Source organism: Myotis nattereri, assembly GCF_964212035.1.
Source record: "Myotis nattereri genome assembly, chromosome: X".
Lineage (NCBI taxonomy): Eukaryota > Metazoa > Chordata > Mammalia > Chiroptera > Vespertilionidae > Myotis > Myotis nattereri.
Window position 1 is genome coordinate 26,383,592 of NC_138078.1, and position 26,778 is coordinate 26,410,369.

General features: G+C 47.4%; 1 protein-coding gene and 1 pseudogene across 2 annotated transcripts in view; one reads left to right on the top strand and one right to left on the bottom strand.

Annotated features, from left to right (window-relative positions):
• Positions 1-1,084: 1,084 nt before the first annotated feature.
• LOC308511582 (protein FAM47E-like) lies at positions 1,085-2,686 on the top strand (the record flags this gene model as incomplete). Its single annotated transcript, XM_081081589.1, has 2 exons — positions 1,085-1,736; positions 1,824-2,686. 2 exons carry the CDS (start codon positions 1,085-1,087, stop codon positions 2,684-2,686), a joined length of 1,515 nt encoding a protein of 504 aa, XP_080937715.1.
• A 2,138-nt stretch (positions 2,687-4,824) lies between these two features.
• LOC308511583 (tryptophan--tRNA ligase, cytoplasmic-like) overlaps positions 4,825-26,778 on the bottom strand; it is a 104,340-nt pseudogene continuing 82,386 nt past the window's right edge. Inside the window, exon 3 of the transcript in view lies at positions 4,825-5,686. The product of the transcript in view is annotated as a tryptophan--tRNA ligase, cytoplasmic-like (transcript). The remainder of the gene's footprint in view (positions 5,687-26,778) is intronic.

Consider the following 26,778-nt stretch of genomic DNA (forward strand, 5'->3'; position numbering starts at 1 on the left):
GAGATCTCAAGGCAGACAACCAGAGAGCAAAATGAGAGAAAGAGACGGAACTCTAGAATCTTGCACCCCACAAGAATGATTCAGGGGATTACTGATCAGCTCGTGTGTGAATATTAGAAGCCAGGAAAGAAACCACTGGAAAGGATTCTTGATAACTGATACTCACACAGGGCCTGCAATAGTGACCTTTACTGTCAGCCAGACTAGAAGATCTCTAGATGCACAGGCATTGAATAATTTACATGGAAGGGTCTTGCTTCAGTAGTGAGGAACAGTTAATTAACCATACCACATGGTCTAACAGTATTTAGCCATGTACTATCACAGGGAACTGCTCTGGTTATTTAAATCAAATCTTAAAAAGGATCCCAAAGAATCAAGCTCTTTCCAAGAAACACAACAGTATCTAAAAAGGGCAAATATTATTTGTAAAAAGAAAATGGATGGTGAACAACACATGGGTTTTAAGTAAAGACAGGATCCGTAGTAGGGCACTGACCTATCCTTTGTCCTCAGGCTTTACTATGGCACTGTTTTCCTGATTATGTTGAAATGTTACCTTAAAAGATAATTGATCTTGATTTCTGAGGGGGATTTGGGGTGCCATCTTAAGTTGTATACCCAATGCCTCACTCACTTCACCCATATTTGGGCAGATATCAAAACCTGACGGCTGTGAGTACATAGAAAAAACATGGTTCTCAGAAGCTCCCGCCTTTCAATTGTTACCTATAATTTATCCAGGAGAAATGAAAGTACTTGTATGAAGATGTGAACACGTGAAATATTCGTGACCCCTTGATTTCCAAACAGCTTCAAACTGGAATCAGTCCAAAAGTCCATCAAAAGATGAATGGGGAGCTGACCTGTGGAGGAGTGCCCATACACGGGAACAGTTCTGTACCACAAGCAAGAATGCAACCTTGCCGGCCATCCCCGGACAATGCAGGCTGTGCAGGGGCACGTGCTGACCCACCTCGGGAAAGAATAAGCATGAGTCAGCACCAGGCAATGGTCTCCTAGCAACGGGGCCGCTGGGACAACAAACCCCTGAAGCCACTGGGCGCCCTGGGCCAAGGGCGCCATGGCGTGCCAGCAGTGGCCCTTACCTGAGCCCCACAAGGGGTGGCTGTTAAAGTCGGACCTGAGGAAGAAGGCGCTCATAGAGTCAGGGCTGATCAAGCCGTGGCAGTCAGGGCCGAAGCTGGACAAGAAGCCGGAGCCCAGCAAGAAGTGGCTGCTAGGGCCAGGACCGCTGGAGCCCGTGCCCCTGGGCATGAAATGTAAGCCCTGGTTCAAGGACAGGGACAGGTTGCCTTCCCGCTATCTCTCCAGGCAGAACAACAAGCTTGGGAAGTGCCCCACCTCCATGGACAGCCGGCGGTGGGTATTTGTGAAGGAGGGACTGGACGACTTCAGAACGGGCTGTCCATCTGCTGAAGATGTGATCACTCGTGGCCCTCGGGAAGGCTTTCTCCCCATGACTGCTCATAGAATTCCCCGCCCTCCGCCCAAAAAGATTCACAGGCAGCCGCCCACGGGAGCGGACCTGTGTTCCAAGCTCTCGCCAGCCCAGCGAGCACGGAAGGCCTTTGTAGAGAACATTGAAGCCAGCCTGACCCAGCATTCCTTGGTTAACTGCCCGAATCTGGAGGAAGCTCTCCCTCCAGACCTCCTGCTCAAGGTCCTGGAAGTGCTAGATCCTGACAGGAAGATGGAGGACACGTGGGCGTATTGTGAGGGCACCAAGGAAAGAAAGAAGACCCCCACACACCTGTGTGAAGAACATCCTGAGGAGGTCAACCTGGAGCCTCCCCAGGCAGTGAACCTGGAGCCTCCTCAGGCAGTGAACTTAGAACCTCCCGAGGCAGTGAACCTGGAGCCTCCCCAGGCAGTCCACCCCAAATCTGCCTGGAAGCTCAACCTGGAACCTCCCGAGGAGGACAACCTGGAACCTGAAGACCAAGCCTACGTGGAAACGGCCAAGGAGAGTCTCCAGTCATATTTATTCAGTTTGTTTCCTGAGGAAGAGACAAATGCAGCATGCACAATGGATATCCCCAAGGATCCTGGGCTCCAGAAATCAAGAAGAAGAATTCGTGAATTCTGCAGATGGATCGATGATAATTTTGGAGACATAGGCATTGATGAAGAGGACCTCATGAAACAGTTTCAAGTTGAGTTAGAGGTCCCACTCACCCATAATACAGTCAAAATAAAGAAAATAAGCCAGCTTCCTTTGAATATAAGGCCCTGCAAACAGCTAGATGACATACAGCAGAGAAAATTCTCCATGCAGGAAGGTAACTGGGAAAGGAAACTCCGCAAACAACAAGACCCTTATAAACCCAAACGGGAGAAGATAAGGTATGGAGCATGGTACCTGGACCCCAAATCCTGGAAAAAGCTGGTCAATGACCAGCCCTTTCCCGACCCTAAAGCCGTCCCTGACAAGGAACATTTGACCGATGGAAGGCATCTTGAACCAGACATTATTGATGAACTTTATGGACCAATTGCCTTCAAAGATTTCATTGTAAGCAAGGGCTACAGGATGCCAGGTGTGATTGAGAAGATGTTTATGAGGAAGGGATGGAACTATGAGTCTGTGAAGACTCCTATACACCGAGTAATGAAACTCCTCTCCAAACCCAAAGAGGAGGATTCAGGGGACGAAGAGGATTAGACAATTTTCTATTTACTGCTCACTTGGCTAGTGTGTCTCTCTCATTTTAACATAAGTCAGAATTCACCATGAGTGCCTCACTGTGTATGGACAATTTGATTCCACAATATCTGTAAATTTTTAACACCTATTTCTAATAAAACTTTCTGAATTAGCTTCTGCTTCAATGTGTTATGTATTTTACCAACTATGAAGTAAATATTTATATATACTCCTCTTGGTTTTGGTTGTGTTAGGAGTATTATATTTTCATTTCAATTATTCATTAAAAATGACCATAAATAAATGAATTACTTAAAAAGGATCTTGTTGCCCAGCCTATGTGGCTCAGTGGTTGAGTGTAGACCTATGTATCAGGAGGTCATAGTTTGATTCCTGCTCAGGGCACATGCCCGTGTTGCTGGCTCGATCCCCAGTGTGTGTGTTGGGGCGGGGGGTACATGCTGGAAGCAGCCGATTAATGTTTCTGTGTCATCATTGATGTTTCTCTCTCTTCCTCTCCCTCTCTGAAAATCAGTAAAAGTATATTAAAAATTATGCCAGCTACAACTTGGGATGAATTCCAAGATAATCGTGCATAATGAAAGAACTATCGCTCCGATAATACTCAATTTATAATGCATTACGACAATTATTTTGTTAAGCACAACTTGTAACCCGTAGCCGAAGTAATTTTATGCATTTTTTTAATTGTCCATGGCTACCTTTGCACTACGACATGAGAATTTAGGAATTATCACAGAGATCATATGGCCTGCAAGCCTAAAATATTTGCTATCTGATTTTTTACAGTAAAATTTACTGTCCCCCTGATCTAGAAGGAAAATATATTCATACATATATTAAATCAATTATTCCACTCTTCAGCTGAACAGAAGATAATACATGCTCATCTATGGAATAGAATAAAGTAAAATATTTTTATAAAATTAACTATTTAGTTAGACCTTTCTGAACACTTTTCAAATCTGCCTATGACTTTTAATATTCTTAGGGTCAAAAATCCCTGAGGCATATCATCATATTTATGATAGTCCCTGTTTCTTGTAATATCTCTCCATGTGATGACTTGTCATACAGAGATTTCCCATGACTCCAAAAATGTGGGTGTTAAATGTGAGGTAAAGCAGCCTGAACATGATAAAGACAGACTAACTTTCTTTCCACTGAAATGGCTAATTAATTCAATGGGATGTCCACAAAGGTAGGTTGGCCAGGAAACATGGATTGTATGTCACATATATATTCTATCCCTACACCCACCACCCATGGGACCAAAATTAATTTATTTAGGGTATTGTGCTAAGGAGTCGACCCTTCACCTCCATGAAGGGATTTCCTGGGATATTCTTCTGCTTTCCCAGACTACACAGGGCACAAGACTGAATGTTTTCTTTGGTGCCTAGGGCTGCTGTTTGTTCTCTACAGCCCAGGACACCAGCAAGGCACTGCTCTTTGCAGTCCTCCGAGCCAATCAAGTGTCAGGACAAAGGTTTCTACAAAGAACACACATTCCCCTCAGCTGCCACAGGGTGGGGGCACAGTGTCTGCTTAGGGCCAGTCCCTGGAAGCAGCATGGGGAGGCTCAGGGAAGGGCAGAGGTTCCAGGAGAACACATGAGGTATGGATTTCAGGAAGTGAGCTGGAAAGTTTCTCCCACAGACTCAACTTAATAAAAGGGGCCACCTGGGGCTAATACTCAGTGTGAAAAGCAGCTTTCAAGCTGGGAGATCTCTCAGTCAAAAGCACAGCTAGCATTTCTGTTTGATTTTGGGGGGATGGGCTGAAATAGGCCTGTGCCCATTAAACTTCCTGAAATGAACACCTAGACCAAAGGCTGTATAACCATCAGGCTTTAAGGGTGTATGTAGAGTGGGATGTTGTCCAATGGAGGTCCTCCTAGGGGCAGAGCAGGCAGCTCACAGGGTGTCTTTGGAAAGGATGACACAGGGAGAAACAGTACTGACAGACACACAGAGTTACAGACACCAGGAACCGGAAGCCACGTGACAGAGCCTCTGGATAAATTATGGTTCCTTCTGTGCAGATATAAAATGGGCATTATTGAAAGTCATAGGACAGCTCTGGGCAGGGGTGGGGGTGTGTGTCAAGAATTCTTTGAATATCTCTTCCATAGCCTACTTGCACCTGGACTGGTGCTCTGCCAGGAGGGGCTGCAGGACCTGCATGAGCTCCTTCTTGAGCTCCCAGGTGAGCATGGCTCCACTGCTGTAATCCTTCCTGATCTGCTCCAGCTTGTCCTCATCCTCGAGGAAGAAGGTCATGTACATGAAGGACACGTCCAGGTGGCCATTTCCCCCAAACTGCCTGTGCTCCTCCATGATGTGTCTCCGTCCATAAAACACATACTTGTTGACCTTGGACTTGATCTGCTTGGCTGTGTCTGTGAGGAAGTGGACCAGTTGGGGTCACTGGCACTCCTTTGGGTCAGAGTCCCCTGCAGGGAGGGGAAGAAGGTCGAGTGCAGCAGGGTGGTTTAGGATAGAAAATCCTGGGTGTGACATCTCTTGTCATCCTGAAGTAAGGATCCTGGTTGATGGCACAGGGGCTGAGGCCCTGGACGTCCATCTCGCTCCCAAAGTTCTGTGGGAATGAGTTACTGAAGGAGGGAGCAGCCTGGATGGCAGGAAAGCTGATCTTCCCCTTGCAATCACTGTCTGCAAAGCCAAAAAATGCCTTTCACTTGGTTGAAGGTCACGTGCTTCTGATCTTCACCATATTCTTGTAGAAGTCTGTGCTCACCCCCATGTAGTCGAGGTCAGAGAAGATGGGCTTCTTGATGTCAAAGCCACAGGTGATGATGTCCTTGGCATTTTCCATGGAGTAGCCATAGGCCTGGTCCAGGGTCAGGACTTCCACAGGTACTTCTACTCATCTGCCATCTGGATGAGCAAGAGCACATTCAACATGTCCTGCAGCCACTTTGTGAAAATGAACGGGATGTGGTGGCCTACATGCATGGCTTCGGAAGAGGGGCCCCTGCCCATTTACCAGCGAAACAGCTTCTTGTTTTCATAGGCATCGAGGACTTGGTTCATGTCTCTGTTTGAGAAGAAGGTGCATCTGTGCAGGAAACGGTGCAGTCTCTGGCCCGTGACTCTCTCTATTCTGTTTATCAGCCCTTGGTCAATGTTATTGCTTCCCAACAGACAATGAGCTTGTCATACTCACTGCCTTTTGCACTGTTCTTTTGTTCATTTCAGGGGTCCACAAAATCCATTTCAGCTTCCATGGCACCTGGACCACTAACCCAGGTGCAAGGTTCTCTGGAAGGCAGTGGCCTTGTAGCTCTCCCCCGTGGCCACGTTGTAGCTCATTTTTAGCAATAACAGCCTCTTCCCTGCAGAATCAATTTCATCCTCGGCTGCGGGGGACACTGAAGAGGTGGCCCGTGGAGTAGCTGAGATCTCTGTGCAGCTGGGCTCTTCTTTTATAGTCTCCCCCCTCTTACTGTTTCCTTTTTTAGGCCCCTTTCCTCTCTTTTCTTCTTGTTCACCCCACCCTGCAGCTATTTGCAGTAAGAATTTCTTAGAAATCAACCAGTTTCTCACAAACACTTGAGCCTCTTGACCAATTCCTCATGAGACAGTCCAATCAGGAGTTGGTTGTGAGTGTGTGTATTTGGGGGAGGGTAGGTGTAGAGACCAATGAAACCCACTCTAAATTCAAACTATTAGCCGGTCATTGCATCATTAGCTGGTCATTAGCCACCCCACACTGCAAGCTGGCCTCCATTTAACCTCCACACTCACTCCCCATCTCACATCCTTAGTCTCAGTATGAGAACTGAGTTTTCATTTGTCCTCATGGGAAGAAAGGCAGACTCCAAGTGCCCTGCGGGTATTGTGCACTAAGGCAATGTTGTGAAAGATCAGTTCTGGGGTCACAGGGACCTGAATTTCCAAAGACAGCTTTGACTTTTTTTAAAAAAAAAAATATTTTTATTCATTTCAGAGAGGAAAGGAGATGGAGTGAGATGAAAACTTCAATGATGAGAATTATTGATCATGTGCCTCCTGCACACCCCCTACTAGGGATTGAGCCCATAACCTGGGCATGTGCCCTTGACCAGAATCAAACATGGGACCCTTCAATCTGCAGGTCAATGCTCAGTCCACTGAGCCAAACCGGTTAGAGCTGGCTTTTTACTTTTCTTTTTATTGCTGAAAGTGTTATACATGTCCCTTTTTTTACCCTAGTGACCTCTCCCAGCACCTTACCCCCAAATCCTTCACCATCCCATTGTCTGTGTCCATGGGTTATGCATATACGCACATGATTTCAGTGGTTGAATTCTTCCTCCCTCCACCCTCTCCTTCTTTCCCTATGAGGGTTGCCAGTGTGTTCCATGTCTCTTTGACTCTAGGTCTATTTTTTCATCACTTTATGTTCTTAGTTATTTTTCACATATGACTGAGATCATATGATATTGATCTTTCTCCCACTGGCTTATGCAAATTAACCGCCATCTTTTTTGGGGGGTTAATTTGCATACTCATACTGATTGGCTGGTGGGCATAGCAGAGTGATGCCAATTTCCATGTTTCTCTTTTATTAGTATAGACTAGAGGCTTGGTGCACAAAAATTTGTGCATTGGCAGGGGGGGCGTGTCCCTCAGCTCCACTTGTTCCCTCTCACAGTCTGGGACCCCTTCGGAGATAATGACCTGCTGGCTTAGGCCCGCTCCTGGTTGGCAGAGGGCAGGCCCAATCCCTAAGTGCAGCCCCTGGTCGGGCTCAGAGTAGGGCTGATTGGGGAGTTGGGGTACCACCCTCAGTCACAATCAGGGTAGGGCCGATTGGGGGGTTGAGGTGCCACCCCCTGTCACAATCAAGGCAGGGTCAATGGGGAGGTTGCGGATTCACCCCCTCTCGTGCACAGAGCAGGGCCGATAAGGGGGTTGGGGCACTGCCCCCTCTCACGCACAGAGCAGGGCCCATCAGGGGATTGGGGCTCCGTACCCTGTCACACATAGAGCAGGGCCAATAGGGGAGTTGGGGCACCACCCCCTGTCACACACAGAGCAGAGCAGATCAGGGGGTTGGGGAGCTTCCCGCTATCAGGCACAGAGCAGGGCCGATCAGGGGGTTAGGGTGCCATCCCCTGTCATGAACAGAGCAGAGAGGATAGGGAGTTGTGGCCCCGCCCCCTGTCACACACAGAGCCGCAGGGCGATCTAGGGGTTTGGGCGCTGCCCCCTCTCACACTGCATCAGGGACCAGGAGGCCTCGTGGCTCCACTGATCAAAGTCCTGGGAGGCCTCTCGGCTCTGCTTGTCACCAGGGCAGTGAGGTCTCGCTGCTCAGCTGATCCAGGTGCTAGGAGGCCTCACAGCTCCGCTGATCCCAGGTTCGGGAGGCCTCATGGCTCCGCTGTTCTTGAGTTCGGGCGGCTTTATGACTCCGCTGATCCCGGGTTTGGAAGGCCTCGCGGCTCCACTAATCCCGTTGCTGGGAGGCAGATTACCCTTTCACTATATACTATAGAGGCCTGGTGCATGGGTGGGAGCCATTTCTTTTGCCCTGAAGGGTGTCCCGGATCAGGGTGGGGGGGTCCTGCTTGGGTGCCTGGCCAGCCTGGATGAGGGGATGGTGGCTGTTTTCAGTTAGTCACACCACCTACAGGGTGGGTGTCCCCCCTGGGGTGCCTGGCCAGTCTGGGTGAGTGGCTGAGGGCCGTTTTCAGGCTGTCTGGTGACTAAAGCTCTCAACCTCTCCTTTTTTTCTTTCTTTTTTTTTTTTTTTTATTCTGGGATTTATTTACCTTCTATGGCTGTCACTGCAGCTGAGAGCCAGCTTTAGCTCTGAGGCTCGGCTCCAGCTCTGAGACCTCGGCTGCTGAACTCAGGTATCTGGTTTGTTTGGCTTCTATAATTGGAACACTGTTGCAAATCCAGCTTGGCCGGCTGGTTGAAAGCATGGTGTTTATTTAGCTTCTATAATTGCAGCATTGCTTCTTAGAGTGCAGCTCAGAGGCCAGCAGTGGCAGGTGGGGAACCTTGGCTTCCTCCATCACTGAAGCAAGCAAGCCTCCTGTTCGCTTCAGCTGCCTGGCTCCCGGTCGCCATCTTGGTTGGCAGTTAATTTGCATATCACCCTGATTAGCCAATGGGAAGTGTGTTGGAGGTACGGTTAATTACCATGTTTGTCTATTATTAGATAGGATAAACAAACCAAGTGACCAACATGACCAGTCACTATGACATGCACTGTGGCTGGCCAAACGGCCTGATCAGGGGTGGTGCTGACCAATCAACCTCTCACGTTCCCTCCCCTGGGCTGGCCCAGCCCCAATTAGCCTGATTGGGGCAGGCTTCAGGACCCCACCCATGCATGAATTCATGCACCGGGACTCTAGTCCTATCTAATAAAAGAGAAACATGGTAATTAGCGTACATCCGCTACCCTTCCCATTGGCTAAACAGGGTGATATGCAAATTAACTGCCAACAAAGATGGCGGTTAACTGCCAACAAAGATGGCGGTTAATTTGCATACAGAGGTGCAATGATGGGAGGCCATAGGGAAAGGACGGTGATTGGAAATACAGGCCGCAGGAAAGAGCCGGGAGGCACGGCCCCTGGTCATGAATGGGAGAACCGGCCATCTTTGCCCGCCCCCCTGCCGGTGATCAGAGAAGCCAGAGCGGGGCACCGAAGAGGCCGGTGCCTGCCTCTTCCCTGGCAGCCCCTGCCAGGGATGAGGAACCGGAGATCCCATAGCAGGAAAGGGGGGCCTGCAGCTAGTCCCCCTGTGCGCCTGCCCCTGGGTCACTGCAGCGATCAGGGAGCAGGGAAGCGTGGTCTCTAGCCAGCCCACATGTGCGCCTGCCCCTGGGTCGCCATGGCGATCACAAAGCAGGAAAGGGCGGCCTGCAGCCAGCCCTGTGTGTGCCTGCACCTGGGTCACCACTGAGATCCCTGAGCAGGAAAGAGCGGCCTCTAGCCAGCCCCCCTGTGCACCTGCCCCTGGGTCGCTGCAGGGATCATTGAGCAGGAAAGGGCTGTCTCTATCCAGCCCCCCTGTGCGCCTGCCTGTGGAATCACAGCTGCGATCACGGAGCAGGAAAAGGGGGCCTGCAGCCAGCCCACGTGTGCCCCTGCCCCTGGGTCGCCACTGCGATCCCACAGGAGGAAAGGGGGCACTGCAGCCAACCTCCGTGTGCGCCTGCCCTTGGGATCGCTGCAGCGATCATGGAGCAGGAAAGGGGGGCCTCTAGCCAGCGCCACCTGTGTGCCTGCCCATGCGATTGCCCCAGAGATTATGGAGCAGGAAAGGGTGTGACATATGGTACCTATTTGCTTTGTTTAACAATGGACAGGTTACTTTGATTTTCTAAATGTATAAGTCATCCCATTCGATTGAATGCATTATCGATTGAATGACTATTCCATTGATTGTTATCATACTGGTCTTAGAGAGCACAGTCTTCTGTACCTGGGAAACAGGACAGCACAGTTACCCTAAATTGTTTTAGTGGCCACAGGTGGTGCGTTCCAGCTGACTCAGTGGTCCCGAGACCAGGAAAGCACAATTACTCTAAACTGTCCTGACAACTCAGTGGTCGGGAGACCCAAGGGCTCTAGATAATGTATACCTGTCAATTCAGTGACCCCGAGACCCGAAACTGTAATTAACATGCTTAATTCTGCTTCTGTAATCTGCTTTTTTGGGAGCCAGGTGCCACATTCCAAACCCTGGGATGTAATCAATACCTTTGTGATTTTGCCTATGTAAGTCTGGTTTTGCCACCATTTTAGGGCTATGAGATTTGGGAATGGCCCCCCATAGTCCCGGGTTGCAATAAATGTGACTCTTTAATTCGACTTCTTGAGGCGTCCTTCTGTGATTCGCGGGGTACGTTACAACAGGTGGCCTGCAACCAGCCATGTGTGCGCCAGCACCTGGGTCACCACTGCGATTCCTGAGGAGGAAAGAGCGGCCTCTAGCCAGCCCCTCTGTGCGCCTGCCTGTGGGATTGCAGCGGTGATCAAGGAGCAGGAAAGGGGGGCCTGCAGCCAGCCTCCCTGTGCGCCTGCGCTTGGGATCACTGTGGTGATCCCACAGCAGGAAAGGGCGGCCTGCAGCCATGCCCTGTGTGCGCCTGTCCCTAGGTTGCTCTGGCAATCCCACAGCAGGAAAGGGCGCCTCACCCTGGCCACAGCTCAAGGGAGAGTACAACATGCAGTGGAGGCCAGGAGCCTGAGAGATCAACAGAGAGGGGCACCTCCCAGGTGTGGCTGGGGGCAGGCCCCCAGCAGACACACACACACACACACACACACACACACACACACACACAGACACACAAAGAGGACGCCTGCACCAAGCCTCTGCTGCCAGACTGTGGCCATCAGTAGGACATCTACTGAGGGCTCCTGGACTGAGGGGCAGGCTTGGCTGAGGGAACCCCATCCCCCAGTGCACGAATTTCATGCACCGGGCCTCTACTATATATATAATTAAGAACAATGTCAAAAAGTTTACTGACTATCTTTCTTCTAGGAGTTTTCTGGTTTTGCATCTTATAGTTAACTCTTTAATCAGTTTTGAGTTTATTCTGATATATAGTGTAAGAAAATGGTCTAGTATCATTTTTGCATGTATTTGTCCAGTTTTCCCAGCACCATTTATTGACTAGAGTGATGGTGAACCTATGACACGTGAACTCATTTTTTAGTTGATTTTTCTTTGTTAAATGGCATTTAAATATATAAAATAAATATCAAAAATATAAATCTTTGTTTTACCATAGTTGCAAATATCAAAAAATTTCTATGTGTGACAGGGCACCAGAGTTAAGTTAGGGTTTTTAAAATGCTGACATGCCGAGCTCAAAAGGTTCGCCATCACTGGACTAGACTGTGCTTATCCCATTGTATGTTCTTCCCTCCTTTGCCATAGATGAATGGCCCGTATAGGTGTGAGTTTGTTTCTGGGTTATTCCGTTTCATTGAGCTAGACATCTTATGCCAGTACCATTTTGTTTTGATTACTAGGGGCTTGTAGAATAGTTCTATCAATGGTAGCATGATACCTCCAACTTTGTTCTTCTTTCTCAAGATTGCTGTGGCTATTTGGGGTCAAAATTTTTGGATTATTTGTTCCAGTTCTATGGTAAATGGCACTGGTATTTTGATATTGATTGTGTTGAATCTATATAATCCTTTTGGTACTGTGGACATTTTTTACATTAATTGTTCCTATCCATAAGAAACAGTATATGCTTTTATTTATTTGCTTCCTCTTCAATTGCGTTCTTCAGTGTCTTATTATTTTCAGAGTTCAGACGTTTTACCTGTTTGGTTAAACTTACTGGTAGGTATTTTTGATGCAATTGTAAATGGGATGTTTTCTTAATTTCTTTTCTGATGTTTCATGATTGGTACATAACCATGCTATGGATTTCTGAACACTAATTTTTTATCCTGTAGCTTTACTAAATTCATTTACCAGTTCTAATAGCATTTTGATGGAATCTTCAGGATGTCTGCGTTGAGACCATGGGAACTGTCCCCCTTGGGGCAGACAGGGCGGGAGGAATGGGTGTCTGGGCTGTGCTGAGAGATGGAGAGGAGACAGAGTAAAGGGCGGGAAGGCCAGTTCCCAGGCGGGAAGATGGGAGGCGGAGGGTCGGTGAGGCTGTGGAGGCCGGGCTCTGCCCGCAGAGAGGGGGGCCTTGATGGTGAACAGGAGGAAGTGGAGGTCGCTGGCGTCACCAGGCCGAGGACGGGGTCAGGCTGTGGGAACTGTGGGAGCGGACGCTGACGTCATTCCGATGAAGCTTTGGGATTCATGTTGAGGCAACAAGGATTCCCCAAAAGGGCTGGGCGGCGGTTAAGGACACAACCACATCGGGATCACATTCACCCAAGCTGCTCCGAGAAACCAAGTGCGGTTGACATCCTGACAGCGGTCGCACTGGTCCTCACGGGTCACACTTTAAAACGCCATGAAGGCCAGGGCCCAGCATGAGACGGGCATGGAATCCGGAGAAGGTCGGCGCTGCCCGCCTCCTCGGCCCCCCTCAGCCCCCCTGTGAGGCCCCCGCCCCTCCCCCAGGCCCCTGAGTAACGGTCACTGCTTCCGGTCCCCGCAGAGCCAACCGCCACCGCCAGCGGCCCGCAGCCTCCTGCGTGTCTTGTCGCTGCGGCCACCTGACTCCGGTGCCCTGCCCTCACCCGGGACCTTCCGAGACCCCAGCCGCCTGTCTCCGGTGCCCTGCCCTCACCCGGGACCCTCCGAGACCCCAGCCGCCTGTCTCCGGTGCCCTGCCCGCACCCGGGACCTTCCGAGACCCCAGCCGCCTGTCTCCGGTGCCCTGCCCGCACCCGGGACCTTCCGAGACCCCAGCCGCCTGTCTCCGGTGCCCTGCCCTCACCCGGGACCTTCCGAGACCCCAGCCGCCTGTCTCCGGTGCCCTGCCCTCACCCGGGACCTTCTGAGACCCCAGCCGCCTGCACCTGTGACCGGCCGGCCTCCTCCACTCCGCCTGGGCCTCTGACCGCTCCTGCGCCTGCAGACATGGCCACTCCTCCGCCCTCCTCTGAGCGCCAGCGCTACCATCCAGACTGCGAGGCCGCCATCAACCAGCAGATCGGCCTGGAGCTCTACGCGGCCTCCGTGTACACCTCCATCGCCGGCTACTTCCAGAGGCCCGACCGGGCCTGGCAGCAGGGCTCCCAGTACTTCCGGAAGCGGGCCCTCAAGAAGAGGGAGCAGGCAGACCGGCTGGTGTGGCTGCAGAGCCAGCGCGGGGGCCGGGTCCTGCTGGAGGACGTCCCCCGGCCGCAGCAGCACCAGTGGGACAGCAGCCTGATGGCCCTGGAGCAGGCCCTGCTCCTGGCGAAGAGAGTGGACCAGGGCCTGCGGCACCTGCACCGCCGGGCCACCCACCGGGAGGACGCCCACCTGTGCGAGTTCCTGGAGAGCCACTGCCTGCACCCACAGGCGGCCTTCCTCCAGGAGCGGGGCGGCCACATCAGCCAGCTGCGCCAGATGCAGGCCCCCGAGTCCGGCCTGGAGGAGGACCTGCTCCACAAGCTCACCCTGGGCGACGGAGAGGAGCACTGACCGGGACTGCCTTCCCGAGAGCCGAGGGGGCCTCCCTGCCCCGTGCCCGGATGCCCATGGCCACATTGCCCGTGCAAAACGGGCACCTCAGTTCCATGTTCAAGGTCCGCTGTCTCTTCAAATAAAGTCATTGGTTCTTAAATAAATAAAGGTCTTTCTCTGATTCCTGTGAGCAAATCCCTCACGTGTCAGTTTTAAAACATGTATCCAGGAGTCTCCATCAAGGACTCAATTAGGTGCAGCTCGGGACCCTGGATGGAGGAGGGAGGAGTGATTCTAAGGGACCCTTATGGAGGGAGGAGGGATTCCATAGGACCTTGATGGAGTGAGGAGGGATTCCATAGGACCCTGAGGGAGGAGAGAGGAGGGATTCCATAGGACCCTATTGAATGAAGGAGGGGTTCCATAGGACCCTGATGGAGGGGGGAGGGGGGATTCCATAGGACCCTGATGGAGGTGGAAGAAGGGATTCCATAGGACCGTGATGAAGGAGGAAGGAGGAATTCCATAGAAACCTGATGGATGGAGGGGGGATTCCATAGGACCCTGGATGGAGGGAGGAGGGACTCCATAGGACCCTGATGGAGGGAAGGAGGAGGGATTCCACAGGACCCTGATTGATGGAGGAGGGATTCCATAGGACCCTGGATAGAGGGAGGAGGGACTCCATAGGACCCTGATGGAGGGAAGGAGGAGGGATTCCACAGGACCCTGATGGATGGAGGAGGGATTCCATAGGATCCTGATGGAGGAGGGAGGAGTGATTCCATAGGACCCTGATGGAGGGAGGAGGGATTCCATAGGACCCTGATGCAGGGAGGAGGGATTTCATAGGATCCTGGATGGAGGAGGTAGGATGGAGTCCAAAGGACCCAGATGGAGAGACAGAAAAAGGATTCCATAGGACACAGTTGGAGGGAGGGAGGAGGGATTTGTTAGGATCCTGGACGGAGTGAGGAAGGATTCCATAGGACTCTTGATAGATGAGGAAGGAGCGATTCCATGGGACCATGGATGGAGGAACGAGGAATATCATGGGACCCTGATGGAGGGAGGAGGGATACCACAGGACCCTGGATGGAAGGAGGAGGAATTCCATAGGACCCTAGATGGAGAGAGGAGGAATTCCATATGACCCTAGATGGAGAGAGGAGGAATTCCATAGGACCCTGGAGTGAAGGAGGAGGGGTTCTATAGGACCCAATGGATGGAGTGAGGAGGGATTCCATAAGATCCTGTTGGAGGAGAGATGAGGGATTCCATAGGTCCCTGATGGAGGCAGGAGGGATTCCATAGGACCTTGGATGGAGAGAGGAGGAATTCCTTAGGATCCTGCTGGAGGAGGAAGGAGGAATTCCATAGGACCCTGATGGAGTGGGTGGAATTCCAGAGAACCCAGGATGGAGGAGGGAGGAGGAATTTCATAGGAAGCCTGGATGGAGTTGGGAGGAGGGATTCCGTACGACCCTGATGGAGGGAAGAGGGATTCCATAGGGCACCGATGACGGGAGGGAGATATTCCATAGGAGGTAGGGAAGTGGGATCCCATAGGACGCTGGATGTAAGGAGGAGGGATTCCATGGGACCGTCATGGAGGAGGGAAGAGGGATTCCAAAGGATCCTGATGGAGGAAGGAGGAGGGATTCCATAGGGCCCTGATGGAAGGAGGAGGAATTCCATAGGATCCTGATGGAGGGAGGAGGAGGGATTCCATAGGATCCTGATGGAAGGAGGTAGGAGGGATTCCATAGGGCCCTGATGTAGGAGGGAAGAGGGATTGCATAAGACACTTATGGGGGGGGGAGGGAATCCATACGACCCTGATGGAGGGAGGAGGGACTCCATAGGACCCTGGACAGAGAGAATAGGAATTCCTTAGGATCCTGATGAATGAGGGAGGAGGGATTCCATAGGACCTTGGATGGAGGAAGGAGAGGGAGTCCATAGGACCCAGATGGAGCAAGGGAGAAAGTATTCCGTATGATCCAGTTGGAAGGAGGGAGGAGGGATTCGATAAGATCCTGGATGGAGGGAGGAGGGATTCCATAGGACTGTGATGAAGGGAGGAGGTATTCCATAGGACCCTGATGACAGGAGGGAGGTGGGATTCCATAGGACCCTAATCGAGGGAGGAGGAATTCCATAGTACCCTGATGGAAGGAGGGAGGATTCTATTGGAACCAGATAGAGGTGGGAGAAGGGATTCCATAGGACCGTGATTGAGGAAGGAAGAGGAATTCCATAGGACCCTGGATGTAGGAAGGAGGGATTCCATAGGACCCTGATGGAAGTAGGAGGAAGTCCTTAGGATCTTGATGGGGGAGGGAGGAGTTATTCCATAGGGCCCTGATGGAGGAGGGAGGAGGGATTCAATAGGATCCTGATGGAGGGAGGAAGGAATCCATAGCATCCTTATGGAAGGAGGGTGTAGAGATTCCATAGGATCCTGATGGAGTAGGAAGATGGGCTTCCATACGGCCCTGTTGGAGGAGGGAGGAGGGATTCCATAGGACCCTGAAGGAGGGAGGGAGGAGGGATTCCATAGGACCATGGATGGAGGGAGGAGGAATACCATGGGACCCTGATGGAGGGATGGGGGATTCCATAGGACCCAGATGGATGGAGTGAGGAGGGATTCCATAATATCCTTATGGAGGAGAGAGGAAGGATTCCACAGGTCCCTGATGGAGGGAGGAAGGATTCCATAGGACCCTGGATGGAGAGAGGAGGAATTCCTTAGGATCCTGCTGGAGGAGTAAGGAGGGATTCCATAGGACCCTGATGGAGGGTGGAGGGATTCCAGAGGACCCTCGATGGAGGAGTTAGGAGGGATTTCCAAGGACCCAGATGGAGGGAGGGAGAAAGGATCCCTCGGATCCTTTTGGAGGAAGAGAGGAGCGATTCCATAGGATCCTGGATAGAGGGAGGAGGGATTCCATAGGACCCTGGTTTCCGAGAGGAGGGATATCCTAGGACCATGTTTCAGGGTGGGAGGACGGATTCCTTAGGATCCTGGATGGTGGGAGGAGGGATACCATGAGACCCTGATGGAGGGAGGAGGGCTTCCATAGGATCCTGGATGAAAAGAGAGATGGGTATTCCATAGGATTCTGATGTAGGGAGGGAGGGAGGAGGGATTCCATAGTTCCCTGGATTGAGGGAGGAGGGATTCCATAGGACCCTGGATGGAGGGAGGAGGGATTCCATAGGATCTTGATGGAGGGAGGAGGGATTCTATATGACCCTTATGGAGGTGGGAATAGGGATTCCATAGAATCCTGCATGGAGTAGGAGGTATTCCGTGGGTCCCAGCATGGAGGAGAAGTTATTTCATGTGAACCTGGGTGGAGGAGGAGGTATTCCGTGGCACCTGGGAAAACAGAAAATTAACCTACACCTTATTAACAATGCATATGAGGGTGCAGATAGGTGGATGGTCTTCGACCCTTTGAATGTGGATGAATGTTCATGCTAAATGTATAAAATATATCCTTAAAATCACAGCTGTGCTTACCTCTGGTAAAAGGGTGAATAGAATGGGATTGGGCATGGATTAAAAGAAAGTATTCTTGTATTTAACCTACAGTTTTTGGTTTACTAAAATATGCAGATATTAACATTTGTTAACATCTGGGTAGCAAGATGGAGACCCCTTACTCTAAGAACAGAGTAAATGAAATTGCAACACTGCAGATGATCCTTGGTCAATTGTGAGAGTAAATAGCTGCTCTGTGAAGAGCAGATCTGTTTTAACTTGCTCAGCTCTAACCCTACCCCATCCCTCCTTACATAGGACAGTAAAGATCTTTGGCATCTGAGCCTTTTAATCTCCCTAACTACACTCCAAGACAGTGAATGAATTTAAGACAATTACAGACCTGCAGAGAAGGGAAACAATAGGACACATTTTCCTACAAGCAAAAAAACAAACTACTGTTCTAATGTGAGAAATATTGTGTTTATTTTGGCATCAGAAAGTGTTCCTATTCTACCTATAAGCTCTATGCCATGTATCCCCAAATGAGAAAGAAACTGAATAACTAACACACTCCACTCTCCCATTTTGAACAAAACCCTAGTAGTGAAATGGACATCACAATTCTAGATCAGATCCATGCTACTTACCGAGGTGAATCAAGTAAGTCCTTTATTCATAAATATAAATGGAAAAGGTTTGCCAGATGTATGAGGAGGGTAAAATAGAGGATCACAATAAACACACAAAACTATGTCATTGTGGGGGAAAACTCAGATAAAATATTGAAATAAAAGATAATTTTACTAAAAATTCAAATTCCTATTCTCAGAATTTTAAGGGAAGAAAATAGATTTATAAAATTAAAATGAAATATCTACTATAGAAGGAAACAATTAGAGGACAGATCAAGCACTTGCAAGATAGAAGTATTTGCAACAGCATGGATTGACCTGGAGAATATTATGCTAAATGAAATAAGCCAGTCAGGGAAAGGTAAGTATCACATGATCTCACTCATATGTGGAATCTAATGAACAAAATAAATCCATGAAAAAATAGATCCAGAAACAATGTCATTTTGATTTTTAAAAAAATGAAAACTAAAAGGGGAAGTCAGTGGAATATTCTGATGTTGAAAAATGTTGCCACATTACAAGGTATCAGAATTATCTTAAATGTGCTTATTATAAGTGATCCAAGTCATGGTAACAACTACCTGTAAGACACAATCTTCACACGCTGTCTATTTAAGAAGCAAAAAAAGGGGACAATTTAGAAAGGTAAGTACTCTACATCAATAATCACTCTTCAGAAATGTTTGCCTTGGGAGATGGTAAACAACTACAGCAGGCTCTTTTTCAATAGCCATATTTCCTAATGTTAACTGCCATAGCCAGAGTAGGATGAATACTTGGAAGATGCTGATGTTCATACAGTAATGTAACCTCTTGTATTTAAGAGTGAAGAGAGCTCTAGAAACATTATTTGGAACTCCTGAGGCTCATTCATTATGTTTCATTGGCTAATTTTATATATATGTATATATATCTCCTATCTAATAGTAGACAAACATGGTAATTAACCGTACCTCCGACATGGCTAATCAAGGAGATATGCAAATTAACTGCCAACCAAGATGGTGGCTAATTTGCATATGGCAGGCAGGGCGGGGCAGCGCCATCCTGCCTGCCTTGCTGCCATCCAGGCCTGCTATTTGCGACCGGGGCAGCAGGTGGCCCTTATGAGAACAGACCCAGGGCTGGCAGCGGGACCACAGAGATCAGCCAGCAGCCACGCCCACAAACGGCCCTCCCGCAGGGATCCCTGGCTGACAGTTGCTCATGCACTGCTCTGCCAATGGCCACGCCCACAAACGGCCCTCCCATGGGGATCGGAGGCTGCCAGGTGCTAATGCATGTATCTGCCAAAACGCACACCTGGGCTGCCTTTGCCCTGCGCAAACTATGCAGCTGGCAGAGGGGAGTGGGGCCGCTGGGAGCAGGGCGGGAACTTCCCGGGGTTTGCGTCAGGCAGCCCAAAGCAGAGTGCAACTATCCCAACAGGTAGCTGCTTTCTCATTCACTTACTTGCTCATTCATTCACCCATTCACTCACTCATTCACTCACTCACCAAACCCTCTCAGGTCCATGGCACCGGGCCAGGCACAGAAGTTGAAGTAGTATAAGACAGAGCTATGTCCTCAAGATGTTAGTAATTCAGTATGCAGCCAGGAGAGGGGTCCCAGGCCACTGGGAACAGGGGGGAACTTTCCAGGGTGGGCTTCAGGGAGCCGTGTGTGAGGCTGTAACTTCTGCCGCGTTGCCATGGCAATGCGGCAGAAGTTCCCGCCCCTTAGCTGCTTGTTCATTCACTTACTTGCTCATTCATTCACTCATTCACTCATTCATTATTCACGCACTCAACAAACCCTCTCAGGTCCATAGCAGCAGGCCAGGCACTGAAGATGAAGCAGGATAAGACAGAGCTATGTCCTCAAGATGTTAGTAATCCAGTAGGGCGAAGCAGACACATGAACGAGGCAGTTGTATGCACAGATGCAGTGTACTAGGTTCTGTGAGGGCTGTAACATACGCTGACTTTGTTCTCTTGACAAAATGGGGCCTCGGGAGCCAGGCCGCCCAAGCCTGTAGGCCTGTGCCTAGGCCAGGAGTGGCCGGGGTCCCCGAACATGACAGAGGGTGCAGGTCAGGTTGAGGGGTCTAGCCCCACCCCTCACCCTCACCCCCAAGTGCACAAGTTTTTAGAGAGATAGGGAGAGGGAAAGAGGGATAGAAACATTAGTGATGAGAGAGAATCATTGATCAGTTGCCTCTTGTAGGCCCCTACCGGGGATTGAGCCTTCTTGCCCCCACCACCTGGGCAGGTGACCTTCAACAAAATGTTACCTGGGACACTTCAGTCCCCAGGGTGAGGCTCTTGGCGAATCTTCTGAGCTTGGCGTGTCAGCCTTTTGAAAAAACCTAACTTAACTCTGGTGACATGTCACATATAGAATTATTTTTTACATTTGCAACCATACTAAAACAAAGATTTATATTTTTGATATTTATTTTATATAATTAACTGCCATTTAACAACAACAAAAAAATCAACCAAAAAAATGAGTTCGCGTGTCACCTCTGACATGCGTGTCATAGGTTCGCCATCACTTCTACCAAATGGTCCAAAACAGCTAGGATTCACTTGATAATTTCAATAAGGGGTAAATGTAATTTCTGTTGCACATCTATCACTCCTCTTTGGAAAAAGTATATGTCATATGACAAATAGGGACAATAGTGAACTTTTTTTTTAATTTATTGCTTAAAGTATTACAAAGGGTATTACATATGTGTCCATTTTATCCCCCCGCCCTAGACAGTCCCCTAGCCTCCCCTATCCCCCAATGTCTTATGTCCACTGGTTATGCTTATATGCATGCATACAAGTCCATTAGTTGATCTCTTACCCCCCTACCTCCTGCCCCCCAACCCTCCCTGGCCTTCCCGCTGCAGTTTGACAATCTGTTTGAGGCAGCTATGCCTCTGTATCTATTATTGTTCAAAAGTTTATAATGGTCTCTATTATCCATGAATGAGTGAGATCATGTGGTATTTTTCCTTCATTGACTGGCTTATTTCACTTAGCATAATGCTCTCCAGTTCCATCCATGACGTTGCAAATGGTAAGAGTTCCTTCCTTTTTAGAGCAGCATAGTATTCCATCGTGTAGATGTACCACAGTTTTCTAATCCATTCATCTACTGATGGGCACTTAGGCTGTTTCCAGATCTTAGCTATGGTGAATTGTGCTGCTATGAACATAGGGGTGCATATATCCTTTCTGGTTGGTGTTTCTGGTTTCTTGGGATATATTCCTAGGAGTGGGATCACAGGGTCAAATGGGAGTTCCATTTTCAGTTTTTTAAGGAAACTCCATACAGTCTTCCATAGTGGCTGCACCAGTCTGCATTCCCACCAGCAGTGCACAAGTGTTCCTTTTTCTCCACATCCTCTCCAGCACTTGTCGTTTGTTGATTTGTTGATGATAGCCAGTCTGACAGGTGTGAGATGGTACCTCATTGTTGTTTTGATTTGCATCTCTCGGATGATTAGTGACTTTGAGCATGTTTTCATATGTCTCTTGGCTTTCTGAATGTCCTCTTTTGAAAGGTGTCTATTTAGGTCCTTTGCCCATGTTTTGATTGGATTGTTTATCTTCCTTTTGTTGAGTTGGATGAGTTCCCTATAAATTTTGGAGATTAAGCCCTTATCAGATATGACATTGGCAAATATGTTTTCCCACACAGTGGGTTTTCTCGTTGTTTTGTTGATGGTTTCTTTTGCTGTGCAGAAGCTTTTTATTTTGATGTAGTCCCATTTGTTCATTTTCTCTTTAGTTTCAAGTGCTCTAGGAGCTGTATCAGTGAAGAAATTGCTTCGGCATAGGTCTGAGATTTTGTTGCCTTTGGATTCTTCTAGAATTTTTATGGTTTCCTGTCGTACATTTAAGTCCTTCATCCATTTTGAGTTTATTTTTGTGAATGGTGTAAGTTGGTGGACTAGTTTCATTTTCTTGCATATATCTGTCCAATTTTCCCAACACCATTTATTGAAGAGACTATCTTGGCTCCATTGTATGTTCTTGCCTCCTTTGTCAAATATTAATTGAGCATATTGGTTCGGGCCGATTTCGGGGCTCTCTATTCTATTCCATTGATCTATATGCCTATTCTTGTGCCAGTACCAGGCAGTTTTGAGAACAGTGGCTTTGTAATACAACTTGATATCTGGTATTGAGATCCCACCTACTTTGGTCTTTTTCAGGATTGCTGCAGCTATTCGGGGTCTTTTTTTATTCCAGATGAATTTTTGGAGAGTTCGTTCTAGATCTGTGAAGTATGCCGTTGGTATTTTAATGGGAAGTGCGTTGAATTTATAGATTGCTTTGGGTAGTATGGACATTTTAATGATGTTGATTCTACCAATCCATGAACACGGTATGTTCTTCCATCTGTTTATGTCTTCCTCTATATCTTTTTTCAACGGCCTGTAGTTTTCTGAGTAGAGGTCTTTTACCTCTTTAGTTAAGTTTATTCCTAGGTAGCTTAATTTTTTTGGTGCGATGGTAAACGGGATTGTTTTTATAATCTCTCTTTCTGAAAGTTCACTATTGGTGTATAGAAATGCCTCAGATTTCTTGGGGTTAATTTTGTATCCTGCTACATTGCCAAATTCATGTATTAAGTCTAGTAGCTTTTGGATGGAGTCTCTAGGGTTTTGTATGTATAATATCATGTCGTCTGCAAATAAGGACAGTTTTACTTCCTCTTTTCCAATTTGGATGCCTTTTATTTCTTCTTCTTGCCGAATTGCAATGGTTAACACTTCCAGTACTATGTTGAACAGGAGTGGTGAGAGGGGGCATCCCTGTGTTGTTCCTGTTCTTAGGGGAAATGGTGTTAGTTTTTGTCCATTGAGTATGATGTTGGCTGTGGGCCTGTCATATATGGCTTTTATTATGTTGAGGTATGATCCATCTACTCCCACCTTGGTGAGAGTTTTTATCAAAAATGGGTGTTGAATTTTGTCAAATGCTTTTTCTGCATCAATTGATATGACCATGTGGGTTTTTTTTCTTTCAATTTGTTTATGTGATGTATCACGTTTATTGATTTGCGGATATTGTACCATCCTTGCATCCCTGGGATAAATCCTACTTGGTCATGGTGTATGATCTTTCTGATGTACTGCTGGATCCGATTTGCTAAGATTTTGTTGAGGATTTTGGCATCTATGTTCATGAGGGATATTGGCCTGTAATTCTCTTTCATTGTGTTGTCTTTACCTGGTTTTGGTATTAGGGTGATGCTGGCTTCATAGAATGAGCTTGGAAGTGTTCCTTCCTCTTGAATTTTTTGTAGTAGTCTGAGGAGGATAGGTTTTAGTTCTTCCTTGAATGTTTGGTAAAACTCCCCTGTGAAGCCGTCTGGTCCTGGGCTTTTGTTTGCTGGAAGCTTTTTGATGACTGCTTCAATTTCTTCCATAGTTATTGGCCTGTTGAGATTTTTAGATTCTTCCTGATTGAGTTTTGGAATGTTGTATTTTTCTAGGAATTTGTCCATTTCCTCCAGGTTGTCTGCTTTGTTGGAGTAGAGCTGTCCATAGTATTTTTTAACAATCATTTGTATTTCTGTGGGGTCTGTTGTTATTTCGCCTCTATCGTTTCTGATTTTGTTTATTTGGGTCCTCTCTCTTTGCTTCTTGGTGAGTCTGGCTAGAGGTTTGTCAATCTTGTTTATCCTTTCAAAGAACCAGCTCTTGGTTTCATTGATTTTCTGTATTGTTTTTTTTGGTCTCTATGTCATTTATTTCTGCTCTAATCTTTATTATCTCCTTCCTTCTGCTCACTCTGGGGTTTTCTTGTTGCTCGCTTTCTAATACTTTGAGTTGTAGAGTTAGCTGATTTACTACCATTTTTTCTTGTTTTTTGAGATAGGCCTGTAGAGCTATAAACTTCCCTCTCAGGACTGATTTCATTGTGTCCCATAGGTTTTGGATTGTTGTGTTTTCATTGTCATTAGTTTCCAGGATGTTTTGAATTTCTTCTTTGATTTCATTGGTAACCCAATCAATATTTAATAGCATGCTATTCAGCTTCCAGGTGTTTGAGTATTTTGGGTTGTTTTTATTGTAGTTTATTTCTAATATTATGCCATCGTGGTCTGCGAAGATGCTTTTTATAATTTCAATCTTCTTGAATTTGGGGATACTTTGCTTGTGACCCAATATATGGTCTATTTTTGAATATGGCTTATGAGCATTTGAGTAGAATGTATATTCCCTGTCTTTGGGGTGAAGTGTTCTGAAGATGTCTATTAAGTCCATCTGATCTAGTGAGTCATTTAGGATTGCTGTATCTTTGCTGATTGTTTGTCTAGAGGGCTTATCCAGTGTTGTCAGTGGTGTATTAAAGTCCCCTACTATGATTGTATTGTTGTCGATCTCTCCTTTGATATCTTCCAGGAGTTTTTTTTTATGAATTTGGGTGCTCCTGCATTGGGTGCATATATGTTTACCAGAGTTATATCTTCTTGTTGTATTGATCCCTTTAGTATTATGAAGTGGCCTTCCTTATCTCTTGTTATGGCCTTCACTTTGAAGTCTATTTTGTCCGATATAAGTATTGCTACCCCAGCTTTCTTTTCCTTTCCATTTGCCTGAAAGATATTTTTCCATCCTTTCACTTTCAGTCTGTGTGAGTCCCTTCTCATGAGGTGGGTTTCTTGTAGACAGCAGATGTATGGGTCATGTTTTTTTATCCATTCAGCCACTCGATGTCTTTTGTTTGGAGCATTTAGTCCGTTTACGTTTAAAGTTATTATTGAAAGGTACTTGTTTGTAGCCATTTCTGTTTTTGTGTGGCTGTTTTCTTTCTGATCTTTTTATTTCTTATTTTTATACCAGTCCCTTTAGCATTCCTTGCATTGCTGGCTTGGTGGTGATAAACTCCCTTAGCCTTTTTTTTGTCTGTGAAGCTTCTTATTTCCCCTTCAAGTTTGAATGATAGCCTTGCTGGATAGAGTATTCTTGGATTCAGTCCTTTGCTTTGCATCACTTTGTACATTTCTGTCCATTCTTTTCTGGCCTGATGTGTTTCTGTTGAGAAATCATTTGACAATCTAATGGGAGATCCCTTGTATGTAACTTTCCATCTCTCTCTTGCAGCCTGTAAGATTCTCTCTTTGTCCTGAACGTTTGCCATGGTAATTATGATGTGTCTTGGTGTGGGTCTTTTCGGGTTCACCTTGTTTGGGACTCTCTGGGCTTGTGTGACTTTTTTCTTCCCCACCTCAGGGAAGTTTTCTGATATTATTTCTTCTAATAGGTTTTCTAATCCTTGTTCATCCTTCTGTTGTTCTGGTACCCCTATTATTCGTATGTTGTTTCGTTTCATGTTGTCCCAAAGCTCGCTTAGACTCTCCTCCTGTCTTTTAATTTTTTTCTCCAATTGCAGTACATTTTGGGTGTGTTTTGCTTCCTTGTCTTCTAATTCACTAATTCGGTCCTCCGCTTCTCCTAGTCTACTGTTGATACTTTCAATGGAGTTTTTCATTGCAGCTATATCACTCTTCATTTCTTCTTGGGTCTTACTTAAGTTGTTGATTTGTTCATCTGTTTCTTCTAGCTTCTTGCAGAAGTTGTCGATTTTTTCCTCCATCCGGTTTATGCACTCTAGGACCCTTATTCTGAATTCTTTTTCTGTCATGTTGCATGCCTCTGTATTACTTAGCTGCTTTTCTGGAGAGTCCTCCTTCTCTCTCCTTTGGGGGTTTCTTTGTCTGCCCATGTTTGATCTCACTGACATATCTAGACGTTGAGTCGTTCAGTGGTTGCTCCCTTGGTGGCAGTGACTCCTTGGTCTGTGGTTGCTCTTCGGGCGGTTGCGGTAGCAGCTGCTCTTCAGTTGGCAGCAGCTCCTCTGGTGGGTGCTGTTCACAGCTGTGGTGGCTCTTCTGGCTGGTGGGGCGAGGTTTCACGTACAGCTGCTGTTCCTCAGCAGAGGGTGTGGTGCTCAGGAGGTTGCTGTTGCTTGGATCTGCTGCGTTGTTTTAAAGGCACAAAATACAACACAACAAGGCACCACGTACCAGGCACTATACACAAATATATTCACGACATTCATAACCCCAAATAAAGGTGACCACATGAATTAAGAGAATTAGGGGATAAGGAAGAAGGAAGAGAAAAAGATAAAAGAGAAAAAAGAAAAGAAAAGTAGGGACCAAAAAAAGGAGTGCAAAAATGAAATTGGGAAAATGAAGGGGGGAAAATAAAAGCGAGAAAAGAAAAGAAAAGAAGAAAGAAAAAAAAGAGTGAAAAGAGAGAATGAAGTGGAAGAGGGGAAGAGACTTTTTTATATGAGGAGAATACTCCTATAGAACAGCCATTAATCCCAACAAATTCCAGCAACAGCTCCCTGGAGATGAATGAAAACTAGAAACAACCAATAATATAACGATGAAAATAGAATGGAGAACACTAATCCCAAAATAAAATAAAGAGAAAATAAAATGGCACTTTAAAAAAAAATGGTAAAATGGTAGCAGTAATAATACTGGTTAAAAATAAGAAGGTAGTAATTAAAAGGGTAAAATCAGGTGATGGAAAAAAGAAGAAAAGAAAAAGAAAAAAAAAGAAAAAAAATTGGTTTCTTAGTTAAAAGGTGAAAAAAGAAAAAAAAAATGGCAGTAGTGAAGGTCCTTCGGTTCTTCTATTCTTCAGTGTGGCTCGCCTTAGACCTGCCAGGTATTCAGGAGAGTGTTGAGTTTCCCTGCGATACACTGTTCCTCTGTGTTGTAAACCACAGTCCTTATTTTAAAGCAAGCCGCATTTGTTTCCCAGACTGCCTTATTTTGTGTTTAGCAAAGAGTCAGTTTGTGGGTCAGCCTCTGGGTAGCAGCGTTCTGGGGTTGGCCTCTGAGGTTATAGGGCCTCTCTGTCCAGTGGAAGTTCACTGC